At 68.2% G+C, this 16,051-nt stretch overlaps 3 protein-coding genes and 1 non-coding gene across 25 annotated transcripts; 3 read left to right on the forward strand and 1 right to left on the reverse strand.

The window, feature by feature from the left end:
• Window positions 1-3,208: 3,208 nt before the first annotated feature.
• Window positions 3,209-4,977, reverse strand: LOC101337233 (uncharacterized). Of its 2 annotated transcripts, none has more exons than XR_004527766.2 (4): window positions 4,888-4,977; window positions 4,451-4,534; window positions 4,139-4,220; window positions 3,209-3,264 (listed from the first exon to the last, which is right to left on the reverse strand). It is a non-coding gene; the product is annotated as an uncharacterized protein (transcript). The 2 variants fall into 2 exon arrangements; XR_012333584.1 differs by lacking the exon at window positions 4,888-4,977 and adding an exon at window positions 4,714-4,877.
• Window positions 4,978-5,013: 36 nt separating this feature from the next.
• Window positions 5,014-8,069, forward strand: NUDT22 (nudix hydrolase 22). Of its 4 annotated transcripts, none has more exons than XM_019931336.3 (6): window positions 5,014-5,110; window positions 5,390-5,887; window positions 6,237-6,335; window positions 7,326-7,423; window positions 7,562-7,662; window positions 7,903-8,069. In XM_019931336.3, the coding sequence occupies exons 2-5, from the start codon at window positions 5,408-5,410 to the stop codon at window positions 7,659-7,661; spliced, it is 777 nt and encodes a 258-aa protein (XP_019786895.1). In that variant the 5' UTR covers window positions 5,014-5,110; window positions 5,390-5,407; the 3' UTR covers window position 7,662; window positions 7,903-8,069. The 4 variants fall into 4 exon arrangements, with proteins under 4 accessions (XP_019786895.1, XP_019786894.1, XP_073665213.1 ...); XM_019931335.3 differs by having other exon boundaries at window positions 7,562-7,655; XM_073809112.1 differs by having other exon boundaries at window positions 5,039-5,086; window positions 7,562-7,655.
• A 374-nt stretch (window positions 8,070-8,443) lies between these two features.
• DNAJC4 (DnaJ heat shock protein family (Hsp40) member C4) lies at window positions 8,444-11,749 on the forward strand. Of its 11 annotated transcripts, none has more exons than XM_073809108.1 (7): window positions 8,444-8,574; window positions 8,891-8,983; window positions 9,623-9,745; window positions 10,181-10,411; window positions 10,496-10,660; window positions 11,364-11,450; window positions 11,541-11,749. In XM_073809108.1, exons 1-7 carry the CDS (start codon window positions 8,444-8,446, stop codon window positions 11,647-11,649), a joined length of 939 nt encoding a protein of 312 aa, XP_073665209.1. In that variant the 3' UTR covers window positions 11,650-11,749. The 11 variants fall into 11 exon arrangements, with proteins under 11 accessions (XP_073665209.1, XP_073665210.1, XP_073665211.1 ...); XM_073809109.1 differs by having other exon boundaries at window positions 10,499-10,660; XM_073809110.1 differs by having other exon boundaries at window positions 10,250-10,411.
• Window positions 11,750-11,890: 141 nt separating this feature from the next.
• Window positions 11,891-15,476, forward strand: VEGFB (vascular endothelial growth factor B). 8 transcript variants are annotated; one of them, XM_073809113.1, is made up of 8 exons: window positions 11,891-12,351; window positions 12,881-12,941; window positions 13,288-13,484; window positions 13,651-13,724; window positions 13,918-13,953; window positions 14,296-14,430; window positions 14,882-14,962; window positions 15,038-15,476. In XM_073809113.1, exons 1-8 carry the CDS (start codon window positions 12,292-12,294, stop codon window positions 15,057-15,059), a joined length of 666 nt encoding a protein of 221 aa, XP_073665214.1. In that variant the 5' UTR covers window positions 11,891-12,291; the 3' UTR covers window positions 15,060-15,476. The 8 variants fall into 8 exon arrangements, 7 of the variants coding, with proteins under 7 accessions (XP_073665214.1, XP_033716811.1, XP_073665215.1 ...); XM_033860920.2 differs by having other exon boundaries at window positions 12,899-12,941; XR_012333583.1 differs by having other exon boundaries at window positions 11,932-12,351; window positions 14,195-14,430.
• The last annotated feature ends 575 nt before the right edge of the window (window positions 15,477-16,051 follow it).

Raw genomic sequence — 16,051 nt, forward strand, 5'->3', positions numbered from 1 at the left:
CAGCTGCAGGGGGGGGGGGGGGGGGGGGGGGGGGGGGGGGGGGGGGGGGGGGGGGGGGGGGGGGGGGGGGGGGGGGGGGGGGGGGGGGGGGGGGGGGGGGGGGGGGGGGGGGGGGGGGGGGGGGGGGGGGGGGGGGGGGGGGGGGGGGGGGGGGGGGGGGGGGGGGGGGGGGGGGGGGGGGGGGGGGGGGGGGGGGGGGGGGGGGGGGGGGGGGGGGGGGGGGGGGGGGGGGGGGGGGGGGGGGGGGGGGGGGGGGGGGGGGGGGGGGGGGGGGGGGGGGGGGGGGGGGGGGGGGGGGGGGGGGGGGGGGGGGGGGGGGTGGGGGGGGGGGGGGGGGGGGGGGTGGGGGGGGGGGGGGGGGGGGTGGGGGGGGGGGGGGGGGGGGGGGGGGGGTGGGGGGGGGGGGGGGGGGGGGGGGGGGGGGGGGGGGGGGGGGGGGGGGGGGGGGGGGGGGGGGGGGGGGGGGGGGGGGGTGGGGGGGGGGGGGGGGGGGGGGGGGGGGGGGGGGGGGGGGGGGGGGGGGGGGGGGGGGGGGGGGGGGGGGGGGGGGGGGGGGGGGGGGGGGGGGGGGGGGGGGGGGGGGGGGGGGGGGGGGGGGGGGGGGGGGGGGGGGGGGGGGGGGGGGGGGGGGGGGGGGGGGGGGGGGGGGGGGGGGGGGGGGGGGGGGGGGGGGGGGGGGGGGGGGGGGGGGGGGGGGGGGGGGGGGGGGGGGGGGGGGGGGGGGGGGGGGGGGGGGGGGGGGGGGGGGGGGGGGGGGGGGGGGGGGGGGGGTGGGGGGGGGGGGGGGGGGGGGGGGGGGGGGGGGGGGGGGGGGGGGGGGGGGGGGGGGGGGGGGGGGGGGGGGGGGGGGGGGGGGGGTGGGGGGGGGGGGGGGGGGGGGGGGGGGGGGGGGGGGGGGGGGGTGGGGGGGGGGGGGGGGGGGGGGGGGGGGGGGGGGGGGGGGGGGGGGGGGGGGGGGGGGGGGGGGGGGGGGGGGGGGGGGGGGGGGGGTGGGGGGGGGGGGGGGGGGGGGGGGGGGGGGGGGGGGGGGGGGGGGGGGGGGGGGTGGGGGGGGGGGGGGGGGGGGGGGGGGGGGGGGGGGGGGGGGGGGGTGGGGGGGGGGGGGGGGGGGGGGGGGGGGGGGGGGGGGGGGGGGGGGGGGGGGGGGGGGGGGGGGGGGGGGGGGGGGGGGGGGGGGGGGGGGGGGGGGGGGGGGGGGGGGGGGGGGGGGGGGGGGGGGTGGGGGGGGGGGGGGGGGGGGGGGGGGGGGGGGGGGGGGGGGGGGGGGGGGGGGGGGGGGGGGGGGGGGGGGGGGGGGGGGGGGGGGGGGGGGGGGGGGGGGGGGGGGGGGGGGGGGGGGGGGGGGGGGGGTGGGGGGGGGGGGGGGGGGGGGTGGGGGGGGGGGGGGGGGGGGGGGGGGGGGGGGGGGGGGGGGGGGGGGGGGGGGGGGGGGGGGGGGGGGGGGGGGGGGGGGGGGGGGGGGGGGGGGGGGGGGGGGGGGGGGGGGGGTGGGGGGGGGGGGGGGGGGGGGGGGGGGGGGGGGGGGGGGGGGTGGGGGGGGGGGGGGGGGGGGGGGGGGGGGGGGGGGGGGGGGGGGGGGGGGGGGGGGGGGGGGGGGGGGGGGGGGGGGGGGGGGGGTGGGGGGGGGGGGGGGGGGGGGGGGGGGGGGGGGGGGGGGGGGGGGGGGGGGGGGGGGGGGGGGGGGGGGGGGGGGGGGGGGGGTGGGGGGGGGGGGGGGGGGGGGGGGGGGGGGGGGGGGGGGGGGGGGGGGGGGGGGGGGGGGGGGGGGGGGGGGGGGTGGGGGGGGGGGGGGGGGGGGGGGGGGGGGGGGGGGGGGGGGGGGGGGGGGGGGGGGGGGGGGGGGGGGGGGGGGGGGGGGGGGGGGGGGTGGGGGGGGGGGGGGGGGGGGGGGGGGGGGGGGGGGGGGGGGGGGGGGGGGGTGGGGGGGGGGGGGGGGGGGGGGGGGGGGGGGGGGGGGGGGGGGGGGGGGGGGGGGGGGGGGGGGGGGGGGGGGGGGGGGGTGGGGGGGGGGGGGGGGGGGGGGGGGGGGGGGGGGGGGGGGGGGGGGGGGGGGGGGGGGGGGGGGGGGGGGGGGGGGGGGGGGGGGGGGGGGGGGGGGGGGGGGGGGGGGGGGGGGGGGGGGGGGGGGGGGGGGGGGGGGGGGGGGGGGGGGGGGGGGGGGGGGGGGGGGGGGGGGGGGGGGGGGGGGGGGGGGGGGGGGGGGGGGGGGGGGGGGGGGGGGGGGGGGGGGGGGGGGGGGGGGGGGGGGGGGGGGGGGGGGGGGGTGGGGGGGGGGGGGGGGGGGGGGGGGGGGGGGGGGGGGGGGGGGGGGGGGGGGGGGGGGGGGGGGGGGGGGGGTGGGGGGGGGGGGGGGGGGGGGGGGGGGGGGGGGGGGGGGGGGGGGGGGGGGGGGGGGGGGGGGGTGGGGGGGGGGGGGGGGGGGGGGGGGGGGGGGGGGGGGGGGGGGGGGGGGGGGGGGGGGGGGGGGGGGGGGGGGGGGGGGGGGTGGGGGGGGGGGGGGGGGGGGGGGGGGGGGGGGGGGGGGGGGGGGGGGGGGGGGGGGGGGGGGTGGGGGGGGGGGGGGGGGGGGGGGGGGGGGGGGGGGGGGGGGGGGGGGGGGGGGGGGGGGGGGGGGGGGGGGGGGGGGGGGGGGGGGGGGGGGGGGGGGGGGGGGGGGGGGGGGGGGGGGGGGGGGGGGGGGGGGGGGGGGGGGGGGGGGTGGGGGGGGGGGGGGGGGGGGGGGGGGGGGGGGGGGGGGGGGGGGGGGGGGGGGGGGGGGGGGGTGGGGGGGGGGGGGGGGGGGGGGGGGGGGGGGGGGGGGGGGGGGGGGGGGGGGGGGGGGGGGGGGGGGGGGGGGGGGGGGGGGGGGGGGGTGGGGGGGGGGGGGGGGGGGGGGGGGGGGGGGGGGGGGGGGGGGGGGGGGGGGGGGGGGGGGGGGGGGGGGGGGGGGGGGGGGGGGGGGGGGGGGGGGGGGGGGGGGGGGGGGGGGGGGGGGGGGGGGGGGGGGGGGGGGGGGGGGGGGGGGGGGGGGGGGGGGGGGGGGGGGGGGGGGGGGGGGGGGGGGGGGGGGGGGGGGGGGGGGGGGGGGGGGGGGGGGGGGGGGGGGGGGGGGGGGGGGGGGGGGGGGGGGGGGGGGGGGGGGGGGGGGGGGGGGGGGGGGGGGGGGGGGGGGGGGGGGGGGGTGGGGGGGGGGGGGGGGGGGGGGGGGGGGGGGGGGGGGGGGGGGGGGGGAGAAGCTGCAGAACTGGGGCAGCTGCAGGAGGGTGTCCAGGGGCACAAAACCATCTGTGGGCAGGTAGAGTGGTCAGGAGCTGAACTTGCTCTGGCCTGGGCCCCAGTTAACAGGGGAAGCCACAGGCAACGAGAACAGAGCCTGTGTGACCTTTAGAAAGTCTCCCCTGGGACTTCCCTGGTGGCACAGTGGTTAAGAATCCGCCTGCCAATGCAGGGGACCCGGGTTCGAGCCCTGATCCGGGAAGATCCCACATGCCGCAGAGCAACTAAGCCCATGTGCCACAACTCCTGAGCCTGCGCTCTAGAGTCCACGAGCCACAACTACTGAAGCCTGCACGCCTAGAGCCCGTGCTCCACAACAAGAGAAGCCACTGCAATGAGAAGCCCGCGCACTGCAACAAAGAATAGCCCCCACTCGCCGCAACTAGAGAAGCCCGCGCGCATCAACGAAGACCAAAGGCAGCCAAAAATTTAAAAATTAATTAAGTAATTAAAAAAAAAAAGAAAGTCTCCCCTTTCTGAGCCTCAGTTTCTCAACTTATATGGGAATAGGATCTGCCTCATGGAGGGTCACAAAGATCAAGTGACCCTTTTGAGCACAGTACCCAGCCCAGAGCGGACATTCAGTAAACATCAGTTACCCCAACACTCTCACAGTGCCCAGTCTTGGGATAAGTGTTTATTGGGCCACTGGGCTGGAGGTGTCACCAGGCCTGGCCCAGATAGAGGCTCCTCTCCCAGTCTGCCCTGGACATTATACTGGGCTCTGGGCCTCGGTCTTCCCTATACACGGAAGGGATGTACCTTCTGTGCTGTTCTCATAGGACTGCGGTGGGAGCCATGAGGGAAGGCAGTCACAGACAGGCTCACACTGCTCCCTGGGCTCCAACCACTCCTGGGCCCAGCCTCTAAGGTGCTCACTTACCGGGCCCCATGGGAAGCCCCAGCTTCAGGGCCCCGTGGCGCAGGGCATAGGACAGAGCCTTGGACAGCTGTACATCCCGGTCCTGAAAGAGCCCAGAGGCGGCCGTTAGTCCCCGTGGTGACCCTGCCCTGCTGCTCACCCTGAACTCAGTGATCTGCTGTAGGAGACCAGAGGGAGAGGAGTCCCTGTGCTCCCTGGGAACAGCACAATCCATCTGCCCCCACTCCCACCCGACCAGCATTTCCCAGGGAGCAGGACCCCCTCCCCTGCCCTCCCACATTGGGAGCAGGGGTGAGGGTGGAGGGGTCGCACCTGTTCCCGGGGTCTTTGAGCCCTTCTACCCTTGGGCCCTGCTGCTTCCTGCCTCCTTCCTCTAGGGGCGTTCATGGCCAAGACCTGTGGGGAGCAGTGAAATGTGGAGACTGTTAAGGACCTTCCCATGTCCCCACGATGCCCAGAAAGTCACAAAGCCTCGGGATGTGAGAGCTGGGAGGGAGATATTCAGATTTCTAAATTCACTTCCCACCCCTAACTCCCTGGTGCAGATAGGGAAACTGAGGCCCAGCAAGACTTGCCCAAGGTGACACTCTGTCAGCCACAGGGCCCAGGGAAGTCGAGCCCCTGCGACCCAGGCTCCTGGTCTGCCCCGCAAATAGGGCCTGGGGAGGCGGGGCCGGCAACCAGGCTAACGGGGCAGAAATGTCTGGGCCGGCCAGAGAAACAGAGCCGGGACGGACGGGAAGGCTCACCGACTCCGGGGGGCCGGGCAGCTGACCCGGACGGGCCCGTCAGCTGACCCCGACGGGCCCTGAGCGCCAGGACCGGCCAATGAGAAGCCGAGGAAGAAGGGGGCGGGTACTTCCGCTCCGGGGGAAAGAGGCGGAGCCTGCGAGGAGAGTAGGCAGGTGATTGCCGGCTGCAGCCTGGAGCTTCCGGACCCTGGAAAGGGTACCGCCGCATCAGGGGTTGGAGGCAAGACTTTTGGTTTGGGGAGACAGAGGCATTAGGGGGTGACAGGACCCAGGACCTCTGAGTCGTAGGGATGCCCGGGAGTCTCAGGGACGTCTGGTAGCAGGAGCCTCGGAGCTCTTGCTGGAATGATAAGACGTTTTACAGCCCAGGGAGGGGTCAGGGGGGTGCAGAAGGGCTGGGAGTACCCTCAGGAGGTTTGTGGCAGAGGGGGCCAGCTGTCGGGTCCAAGGGTGGCTGTGGGTCCCCCGGGGTGACAGGCCTGGCTCTGCCCTCCCCCAGAACTGCCCTATCCAGATCATGGACCCTGAGGTGTCCCTGCTGCTGCAGTGCCCCCCGGGGGGGCTGCCTGAGGAGCAGGTACGGGCTGAGCTGAGCCCTGCCTACGACCGTCGCCCACTGCCAGGAGGGGACAAGGCCATCACCGCAGTCTGGGAGAGCCGGCTTCAGGCCCAGCCCTGGCTCTTTGACGCCCCCAAGTTCCGCCTGCACTCTGCCACCCTGGTGCCCACTGGCTCGCTGGGGCCACAGCTGCACCTGTGCCTGGGCCTTACTTCCTATCGAGACTTCCTGGGCACCAACTGGGCCAGCTCAGCTGCCTGGCTGCGACAGCAGGGGGCCACCGACTGGGGTGACAAGCAAGCCTACCTGGCGGACCCCTTAGGGGTGGGCGCTGCACTGGCCACTGCTGACGACTTCCTTGTCTTCCTGCGCCGCTCTGGGCAGGTGGCTGAGGCACCTGGGCTAGTGGACGTGCCCGGTGGGCACCCTGAGCCTCAGGTGAGATGCCAGGCTGGGCGCAAAGGCACAAAGACCCAGAGAGCTCGGGTTTGTTTTCTTCATCCCTTAAAGGGGGAGTTGGTGCTTATCCGAAAGTCTCCGCTCAGGGCAGCCTCTCAGCCTCCCTGCTGAATCCTGCCCCAGACCCATGGGAAGTTAGGGAATTGGGGGTGGGGGTAGGGATGGAGGAGCTAGCTGGACCTGTGGTTTTCCATCTGGAAAAACAGGGCCTGGGTCAGGGAACCACCAAGCCTCTCACTCTGTGCCCAACCAGGCCCTCAGGGCCAGTGAGTGTGGGGAAAAGCAGGGCGAGAAGAGGGGAGCAGGGGCTGAGCCTGACCTCTTACAGGCCCTGTGCCCAGGTGGCAGACCCCTGCACATCAACCTCCCTGGGGAGCTGGTGGTGCATGAGCTCTTCTCCAGTGTCCTTCAGGAGATCTGTGATGAGGTGAGTGAGAGGCAGGTGGGACAGAGTGGTGGGCAAGGAGGGAGGGGATAGAACAATCCAGAATTTCGTAGGTCTGGGATGGCAGGAGTGTCTTTAGGCATCTGGCTTTTTTTTTTTTTTTTTTTTGGCTGCCTCACGTGGCTTGTGGGATCTTAGTTCCTTGACCAGGGACTGAAACCAGGCCCTTGGCAGTGAGAGTGTGGAGTCCTAATCACTGGCCCGCCAGGGAATTCCCAGGCATCTGGCATTGAGCAAAGAGCTTGGCTTTGCAGCTAGGCACACTTGGAGTGGAATTCTAACCCTCACCTCTGTGTGCCTCGTCTCTGTGTTCCTCTTTACAATGGGGACAATAATAACTGTCTTGCCTACTCCCGCCAGGTTTGTTGAAAAGAAGAGTAAATGGGAGTCCCAATTACTTTTTAAAATTTTATTTATTTATTTTTGGCTGCGTTGGGTCTTCGTTGCTGTGCACAGGCTTTCTCTAGTTGAGGCAAGCGGGGGCTACTCTACGTTGCAATGCGCGGGCTTCTCATTGCCATGGCTTCTCTTGTTGCGGAGCACAGGCTCTAGGCGCATGGGCTTCAGTAGTTGTGGCATGTGGGCTCAGTAGTTGTGGCTCGTGGGCTCTAGAGCGCAGGCTCAATAGTTGTGGTGCACGGGCTTAGTTGCTCCGCAGCATGTGGGATCTTCCCGGACCAGGGATCGAACCCGTGTCCCCTGCATTGGCAGGCTGATTCTTAACCACTGCGTCACCAGGGAAGCCCCCAGTTACTAAATTGACTTCCCTAGGGTGACCCTGGGCTAACTGTTCCATCTCTCCCGTTGTGCTTTTCTCATGTGAAATGAACATGCCCAAGATCTGACATTCTGTGATTCTGGGCACTTGAACTACACACTGTAAAATGCTGTACAAGGGTAACATGCTGTTCTTCATTGAGAGGGGCAGGGATGTGGGCAGTGGGCACTGACAGGTGGTACGCCTGGCCCCAGGTAAACCTGCCGCTGCTCACCCTGAGCCAGCCGCTGCTGTTGGGCATTGCCTGCAATGAGACCAGTGCCGGCCGTGCCAGTGCTGAGTTCTACGTCCAGTGAGTGAGCTCTGGGAGACAGGGTCCTGGGTCCTGGAGTGGGTGGGTGGTTGAGCGGCATGGCTGAGGCAGCGGGGACTCCACAGGGACCTTACAGGGTCTAAGCACTCACCAGGCCACTCTCACATCCTTGTCCAGGTGCAGCCTGACTTCGGAGCAGGTGAGGAAGCACTACACGAGTGGGGGACCTGAGGCCCACGAATCCACAGGAATCATCTTTGTGGAGTCACAGGTTTGAGGTGGCGAAGTGTGTCTCATTTGGACAAGGAGCTGGGTTGGGGCTTGCAGAGGCCTGGTGATGCATGTCTGTCTCCTGGGCCTGGGTCAGAGGGGCCTCCCACATCTCTCAGAGCTTCCCTCCAGAGGCACAAGACCTCATTGGGGATGTCCTCAGCCCAAGGGAGAGGGCCAGAACTGTGGGCACAGCTCCTGCAAGAAACCCGAGGTCGGAATATTTGGGTCTCACTGTCTTCCCACAGAGTGTGAGGAGGTTGCAGGAGACTGAAATGTGGGCCGAGCTCTGCCCCTCAGCCAAAGGCGCCATCTTCCTCTACAACGAATTCCAGGAAAGTTCCACCTAAGTCGCCCTAGAGTCCCCAGCCCTATCACCACAGCTCGGAAGACAATAAAGGACTTTATTCTTGGATTCCGTTGGCGTCTGCTGTTTCCGTGAGACAGAGAGAGGGGCCGGGGTGGCTGAGGGAGACAGGACAAGTGACTTGGGGGGAAAAAAGGCCCAGCCTCAGTTTTCCCCTCTGTAAGCTGAGGGCTGTGCCCCCTTGCCAGGCTCCGGTGAAGTTCCAGGCCGATTATGGGGTGGAAACTGCTTTGTGAAACGCGTCTCGCTGCAGAGCGGAGTAACAGCCATGTCCGAGGGAACAGAGCAACGGGGGCTGAGCCGAAAGCCTCACTGAGGGTCAGGCCCCCTGCCGCAGCCTCCCCGGGCGGGCGCTGGCGCCTTTCTGCAAGTCCCCGGGCTGCTGTCTCGATGGGTGGATCCGAGGCGTCAAAGGCCAATGGATGTGCGGGGGCGGGGCTTCGCCGCTGTTCCGCACCCTCAGGCCTGTGGGCGTGGTCTGGGTGTCTACGCCAATGAGAGTATGGAGGCGGGACCTGAATAGGAGCCGGAAACGGCGGCCGCGGAGGGGTCTGTGAGTGAAGGGGGCGGGGCTTGGTGTGGCTCTTCCTGCACCCGCCCCCCGAGCTCCCAGGGTGGGAAGGGGGTCTCGGCGTCCGGGCCTGGTTGTACAGACGCCCGGGTCAGAGGCGGGGACAGGGCCAGGACATTGGGGTCTGGTCTTCAGCTGGGAGGTTCCCCCGCCCCTGAGTCCCCGGGCCTGCTTCGGTTTTCCTTTGCATCTCAACGGGGCCAGGCCCCTTCCCTCTGCCCCCCACCCCCACCCCTCATCCCCGCTGCAGTGGTTGAAGTCTGCTCCCATCCCACTGTTCTTTGTGACCTTTCACCAGCTGCCCGCCTGCCTTCATGCTGCCCCTGCGCCTGCGCCGGCTGTGGCCCCACAACCCTCCCACTCGGTTCTTCGCAGCGGCCGCCCGGCAGCGGTGAGTCGGGCGCCTGGGGCCGGGCCCGGTCGTTCAGTAGGTTTTTGTGGCTGGCCTGCCCAATTCTAGGCCCTGCGCTAGGTGCCGGGATAGTCTAGGTGCTGGGATAGTCGTGATCTCTTACGCTGCGTCAGGCGCCTTACAGGCTTGTCAGATTACCCTCACCTTCACTGCTGAGAGGGCACAGGATCAGAGATTAAAGGATGACCCCCCAAGGTCATACAGAGAGTTAAGTGGCACATCTGGAATTTGAGCCCAACCAAACCCAATGCACATTCCACAACTCAGGTGGTTGTCAAGCGTCGCTGTGCATAACCCAGGCGGGGTGTGGGGAGCTTACAAAACTGCAGATTCCTGGGCGCTGCTCTGGAGATCCTGATTTGCAGGAATGAGGTGGGCCTCAAGAATCTATTTTTTAAAACATGCTTTTCAGGCGTTTCTGATGCAAGGGGTCTGAAAACTACACTTTGAGACAATCTGATCTGCCCCTTATCTGGAACAGTCAAAAAGGGAGGGATGATTTCGAGATCTCCCTTGGCACCTGCCTCAGCCCCCTCAGCATCTGGATGCTGGGTTGAAGGGTGTGGTCCAGCGGGGCTGGGACGGGCAGGGAAGGGGTATCCTCTGTGTTTTCCTTAGCCCCTGCAGGTTTGGGCCTCTCTCCACAGGTCTGGCCCCAGTAACTACTATGAACTGTTGGGGGTGCATCCTGGTGCCAGCGCTGAAGAAGTTAAACGAGCTTTCTTCTCCAAGTCCAAAGAGGTACCAGTGGTCTTAAGTGGAGTGGGAGAAGGGAAGTCTGAGCCAGATGGGGTCCGCTCCAAATTCTCAGGAATGGAGCTGAGAGGCTCGCTCTGGCTGGTGCACATTCCCTCAGCATTCATAGGGAGGGGGAGCTGCCCCAAGGGGAGAGGTCTGGCCGGGTGGAAGGAAAGGCTGTGGGGCAGGAGCCAGGAGTCCTGTCTGATGGGCTGGGCTTGGTTCTCTTGACCTGCCTGCTCTTGAGAAAGCTGGGACCAGGGCATCCAATGAGAGCCAGGCAGCAGGTGGGGAGGGCTTGAACAAGGGGAGGGGGCAGGAGTTTGTGCTTCCTGACTCTCTGGTCTTCTAGAGGGATGTGCAGGCCTGAGAGTGAGGGTCACTGCCCAGGGAGGGCCTCTGGGTATGATATGAGCCCTTGTGGGTGGATATTATCAGGATAGGTCATGGGAAGGGAGATGAGGGGAGTCCTGCCCCACCCCAGCTGCACCCTGACCGGGACCCCAGGAACCCAGCCCTGCACAGCCGCTTTGTGGAGCTGAGTGAAGCGTACCAAGTGCTGAGCCATGAGCAGAGCCGCCGCAGCTATGACCACCAGCTCCGCTCGGCAGCTTCCCCAAAGTGTCCAGGAACCACAGCCCATCCCAGGTCTGCTCATCAGGCACACAGGTACAGTAGTCCTGCCCCCAGCTTGCCACCCCCAAGTCTCCTGGGGAGCCCCGTCTTTACACTGTCCCTTCTTCTACCTCCCAGCAGCTCCTGGGCACCCCCCAATGCAAAATACTGGGCCCAGTTTCATGAAGTGAGGCCTCAGGGACCAGAGTCAAGGCAGCAGCAGCACAAGCACAACCGGCGGGTGCTGGGGTACTGCCTCCTGATCATGCTGGCAGGCATGGGCCTGCACTATGTTGCCTTCAGGTGCGCGTCCCCCTAGGGTGATGGGCAGAGGGCAGGAGGGTGGGTGAAGCCCAGTGTCAGCCATCCATCCATACCACCCCTGTGGCCTGCACCCTTGTGTCTCTCAAGCTAAGAACTGCATGAAATAGGTCTCCTCCAGAGTCTCGTCTTATTTAGCAAAGGCAGCTCTGCACTAAGGGCTAATGTCATTTTCAGTTTTTTAGAATTTGAATTTAAATCTTGGTGCTGGTTGCCAGAGAGTGCTGGAGCCAACCAAAATCCTGCACAAGAAGGAAATGCATTGAACTGGGCCTCACCAGAAACTGTCTTCATTTGTTTGGTAGTTGCTGTTTTCCTGCCACTCTCTCATGCGTGCCATTGCCACTGAGGCTTGATAGCAAAGACACCTAAAGGCTGGTGCACACTGCTAGCAGTGTGCCTAGTTCAGTGACGGAGTTAGATGAACAAACCTTTCTAGTCGCCTTTAAGAACCTCCATGACGGAGCTGCTGTCACCACCTTCAGGACAGTCAGGGACCTGGATCGCCATTAGGCCCTGGACAAGAACCAGCTACTCTGTGCCCCTTTCCTCATCTAGCACAGGCAGTTAGCTGAGGTCCCCACAAGTGTAAAGCTGTGAGACCCTCAAGTAGGGTAGAGGGGGGTGGGACGTGGGAGACAGCGGGGATTGGGGATTCCCAGAGTCGGTTGTAACCCCCTTGCAGGAAGCTGGAGCAGATGCATCGTAGCTTCATGGATGAAAAGGATCGGATCATCACAGCCATCTACAATGACACTCGAGCCCGGGCCAGGTCTGTCCCAGCTCTTTCCTGCCCTCTCCTCACTGTCCTGGCACCACCCTCCAGGATCCCAACCTGACCACCAGGTACTCTCCCCTGCAGGGCCAAGAGAGCCAGGCTCCAGGAGGAGCAACGGCTGGGGCCGCAGCTGCAGCCACCACCCGGGCCTCCTCAAGGCCCCGGGATCGTGCCCCCCGGCCCCAGCCCCTGAGCGGTTCACCTTGGAGAGCACACCTTGGATGGGGCCTGCGGTGTGCTCCCTTCTGGGACACCCCACTCCCCAAAACGCGTGCAATAAAGTGATTCTCAGAGCTCTTGTCTGGCTCGCTCCTACAGGCCCAGAGCCCCCGGCCCGGGCCCCGCCCTCCGGGTTCTGGCGGCGGCAACCCGGGAGCCCGGCCCCCTGGGCGGTGCGTCCCCTTTCCCCTGCTGCGGCAGGAGGTGGGGTGTGTGTAGAGGGGGCGGGCCCCGCCGGCGGCCTCGCCCCCCCCTCCCCCACCCCGCCCCCGCCCCGCGGCCCGGTGGGGAGCGCGTGTCTGGGTCACATGAGCCGCCCGCCCGCCAGCCCGGGCCCGGCCCCCCGCCGTCCCCACCGTCCCCGCCGTCCCCGCCGCCCGCCGCCGCCACCACCGGCCGCCCGCCCGCCCGGCTCCTCCGGCCGCCGCCGCCGCTGCGCTGCGCTGCGCTGCCTGCGCCCAGGGCTCGGGAGGGGGCCGCGGAGGAGCCGCCCACCGCGCCCGGCCCCCGCCCGCCGCTCCCGGGCCCGCGCCATGGGGCTCTGGCTGCCGCCGCCCCCCGCGCCGCCGGGCTAGGGCGATGCGGGCGCCCCCGGCGCGCGGCCCCCGCGGGCACCATGAGCCCCCTGCTCCGCCGCCTGCTGCTCGCCGCGCTCCTGCAGCTGGCCCCCGCCCAGGTACGTGCGTCCGCGACAACCCGCCCGCCCGCCGTGCCCTCTCTCAAGGTTGGCGGAAGTGGGGAGGCGCGGAGCGGCCGGGTTCTCGGGGATCCGCGGGGTCGGGCCTCGGACGGGGGCGTCTCGGGAGCCCGGCCTGGGCATCCCCCGGGAGGCGTCCCTCCCCGCCCGCCCGCCGGCCCAACTCCGGGGCCACTCCCCCGCCCCACCCCGTCCCCAGGGCGCAGCCGGGGGCGGGGCCGCCTCGGTGCCTGCAGGACGCGGTTCGGCGCTCGCTGTGCCCCCTCTTGATCTGTGGCCTCGAGAACAAGCCCGGTCCCTAGGCTTGGAGGTTCGACGCTGCCGGCAGAGCGTGCCTGGGGGGTTGTAGCCAGGACAGGTCCCAGGTCCCAGGTGGCCTGGAGAGGACAGGTAAAGCTAGAGTGGCCCCACGAACAGAGTAGTCTGGAAATAAGCCTCCTGACTGCAAGGGCAGAGCCCTGGGGCCAGCGACAGGGCTAGCCCTTCCTGGAGTGCACCTTGGGTCCAGGTTTCTTCTCTCCTGCAGGGCCCGGTCTCCCAGCCTGATGCCCCTGGTCATCAGAAGAAAGGTAATAGTAACAATAGGAACTTTCTACTAGCCAGCACTAAGAATCTTTTTTTCCAGTCCTGATTCCAGACTCTGTGTATTCCTCATCTTGTGTAATCACAGTCCTCTGTAAGATGCAAACTCTTATTCTGCCCATTTCACAGAAGAGGAGATTGAGGCAGGGGGGTTCCTGGGTTCTGGATGAACAGGACAGGGAAGACAGATTGGGAGGGCAGAAGTGGGGGCTAGTGGAGGGTGGCTGTGACACGAGAACTAAGGAGAACAGCTTCTGGGCGCAGGGGTAGGGGAACCAGGGAGCAGCTGCAGGAAACCCAGTGGGGACTTAACCCTTACGCATCTGCCCCCAGTGGTGTCATGGATAGACGTGTATGCTCGTGCCACCTGCCAGCCGCGGGAGGTTGTGGTGCCCCTGACCATGGAGCTCATGGGCACTGTGGCCAAGCAACTGGTGCCCAGCTGCGTGACGGTGCAGCGCTGTGGCGGCTGCTGCCCTGACGACGGCCTGGAGTGTGTGCCCACTGGGCAGCACCAAGTCCGAATGCAGGTATGGGGCAGGTGGAGTGTGCCTGGCTGGATGCTAGCGTTCTGGGGACTGAGAGGGTGGCAACCAGAGCCCTGGCTGGTGGGCAAGGTATTCTCATTTCTCCAGCCCATGGAGCGTCCCTTTCCTCTCTCTCTGACGGTCTCTCTCCCTGTTCTCCTGAGCGCAGATCCTCATGATCCGGTACCCAAGCAGTCAGCTGGGGGAGATGTCCCTGGAAGAACACAGCCAGTGTGAATGCAGGTGCCAGCCAGCCCCCACTCCTGAGTTCGCAGAGACAAGGCTTGGGGGGTGCTAGGTGTGGTGGTACACCACAGCGGGGACCGGGTATCCAAGAGTATAGCCGGGTAGGCCTGGGATCTAGGGCAAGAGAGTAGGATGCTTGGCTTCCTGATCCTCTTTTTCCTTGTCTCTGTCTGTCTCTCTTACTTTTCAGACCAAAAAAACGAGAGAGTGCTGTGAAGCTGGACAGGTGAGTCTTGGGCTCTTGCTGAGGTGGGGTTGGAGCCCAGGCCCAGCACCCAGAATGTAATGTGTGGGTGGGGCGGGGGGTGTAAGAGTGTGTCAGGAAGTTGTGGTCCCCCGCCTTCTCCTCCCACTCGTGTCCCCCTCTCCCCTTTTCCTCTGCTTCCCAAGACTATATGCTCTTCCCCAACCCCAGCTCCCGGGAAGACTCTTACTTCTCACCCGAGACATGTTGCTTCTCCTCCTAGGGCTTCCACTCCCCACCACCGTCCCCAGCCCCGCTCTGTTCCGGGCTGGGACCCTGCCCCCGGAGCACCCTCCCCAGCTGACATCACCCATCCCACTCCAGCCCCAGGCCCCTCTGCCCACGCTGCCCCCAGCGCCGCCAGCGCCCTGACCCCCGGACCTGCCGCTGCCGCTGCCGACGCCGCAGCTTCCTCCGTTGTCAAGGGCGGGGCTTAGAGCTCAACCCAGACACCTGCAGGTGAGGAGTCGGGTGTGGCGTCAAGGTGCCATCCTGGAGCAGGTCCCAGTGAGCCTGCTGGTGGGAGAAGAGCCAGGGAAGGGGAAGCTTTGAGTGTGCTGAACTATTGACCAGGCGCCTGCTGGCACTGGGGTCAGCATAAACAAGGCTCACATTCTGATGCGGAGTCAGACACGAGGGCACGTGATGCCAACACAGGAAGTCAAGCCAGGACCTGTGGTGAGGGCCCCCTGACGTTGTCTTTGAGAGGTTAGAGATGTCCTGGAAGACGTGACATCGCCGGGTGTAGAAAAGAGAAAGACAGCCTTCCAGTTTGCAAGGCTCTGAGCCTTCCCAGAAACCCCTGTGGTAGAGTTTGTTCCACCTTATGTGCTCCAAGAGGCCAGGGGATGTGGTGGAACGCTGGTCCACCCTTGTCCAAGTTGCTTCTCACCACCCCTCCTTTCCACAGCGGGGCCATGGGGTGGCGTCCTGTGGACCAGGCCAGCTGGGGCTTCCCAGGAGTGTTAGGGGAGAATGAGGTTCACAGAAGGTAAGAAGTGGGTGAGTCTAGAGGAGCAAGGGCTGAGCTGTGCCAGCATGAACAGACCCCTTCTTCCTTTTTCAGGTGCCGGAAGCTGCGAAGGTGATACATTGCTTTTCAAACTCCGTGGGGCCACTTGCCTCGCAGGCCTGCCCAGAGGGCAACAAGAGGGCATCCTGGTGAGAACAGTCCAGTCCCCAAGACCTCAACCTGGGCGGAAGCTCCTGCAGGACCTGGGCCTCTCAGAGGGCTTTCCAACTGCCCCTTGTCTCTCTGAGGCTGCCGTCCAACAAAGTGGACAGAGTTGGATGAAGAGACCTGGAGGCAGCACGAGGGGTCATGTACCATCTTGGGAGAGAATGGGGTCCCGGCTCAGTTTTTAACCACCTTGTGCAAGTGAGCATCTTACAACTGGCTCCTCCGTCCCCTCACTAAGAAGACCCTGGTCCTCTACAAAAAAATGAGAGTTGGGCTTCAGTACAAGAACTGTGAACCCCAGTCCCGATAAAAGAGATAGAAGGAACTGTCTCTGCCTGTGTCACTGTTTGTCACTGTCCGGGCTGGCTGGTTTGGACATAAATGTCTGCGTCACACTGCCTCCTAGACATGGAGCTTAGAGGAGATGAGGCCCAAGGCCCCACAACAGGTCACAGAGCCAGAATCGTGCATCCTTCACGTTCATGTTGTGCTAGCAGGCCCTGGGGAGTCCCTGCCCCTCTGCTCATTACAAGGGTTCCTTTCTGGAAGGAGAGGGCCAGTGAGCTTGAGGTGGGACCCAGATCTGCTGAATGACCTTGGTTGTCACTGCCTCTCATTCTGAGGCTCAGTTCCCACATGTGCACACGGAGGGAACCGATGATTACTGTGGTCTGGGCCCTTGGGCTCCAAAAAAGAGAGTCACGTAATAGGAAAGAACACCCATCTTCCCTGCCGGGTGACACTCTGTGCTTGCAGCTTTTTGCTCCCGGTAGCTTAACTCGAAGGTCACGCACCTGGTCTGCCCTCACCTCACTCCCACATCCCCGAAAGGGAGGCAGCACCAGAGGTCTGTGGTCGGTGGGCTCCGCTCACCCCAGCCACACGGTCTTCTCCACTCTC

This window comes from Tursiops truncatus, chromosome 8 (genome assembly GCF_011762595.2).
Source record: "Tursiops truncatus isolate mTurTru1 chromosome 8, mTurTru1.mat.Y, whole genome shotgun sequence".
NCBI classification, from domain to species: Eukaryota; Metazoa; Chordata; class Mammalia; order Artiodactyla; family Delphinidae; genus Tursiops; species Tursiops truncatus.

Bases quoted from the DNA above. Each gene is read 5' to 3' on its own strand.
- NUDT22 (XM_019931335.3), top strand. From the start codon at position 5,408: ATGGACCCTGAGGTGTCCCTGCTGCTGCAGTGCCCCCCGGGGGGGCTG. The intron at 5,888-6,236 runs GTGAGATGCCAG...GACCTCTTACAG, and splicing joins GTGGGCACCCTGAGCCTCAG to GCCCTGTGCCCAGGTGGCAG. The intron at 7,656-7,902 runs GTTTGAGGTGGC...GTCTTCCCACAG, and splicing joins TCATCTTTGTGGAGTCACAG to AGTGTGAGGAGGTTGCAGGA.
- DNAJC4 (XM_073809108.1), top strand. From the start codon at position 8,444: ATGTGCGGGGGCGGGGCTTCGCCGCTGTTCCGCACCCTCAGGCCTGTG. The intron at 8,984-9,622 runs GTGAGTCGGGCG...TGTTTTCCTTAG, and splicing joins GCAGCGGCCGCCCGGCAGCG to CCCCTGCAGGTTTGGGCCTC. The intron at 10,661-11,363 runs GTGCGCGTCCCC...ACCCCCTTGCAG, and splicing joins CTGCACTATGTTGCCTTCAG to GAAGCTGGAGCAGATGCATC.
- VEGFB (XM_073809113.1), top strand. From the start codon at position 12,292: ATGAGCCCCCTGCTCCGCCGCCTGCTGCTCGCCGCGCTCCTGCAGCTG. The intron at 12,942-13,287 runs GTAATAGTAACA...ATCTGCCCCCAG, and splicing joins CCCTGGTCATCAGAAGAAAG to TGGTGTCATGGATAGACGTG. The intron at 13,485-13,650 runs GTATGGGGCAGG...TCCTGAGCGCAG, and splicing joins AGCACCAAGTCCGAATGCAG to ATCCTCATGATCCGGTACCC.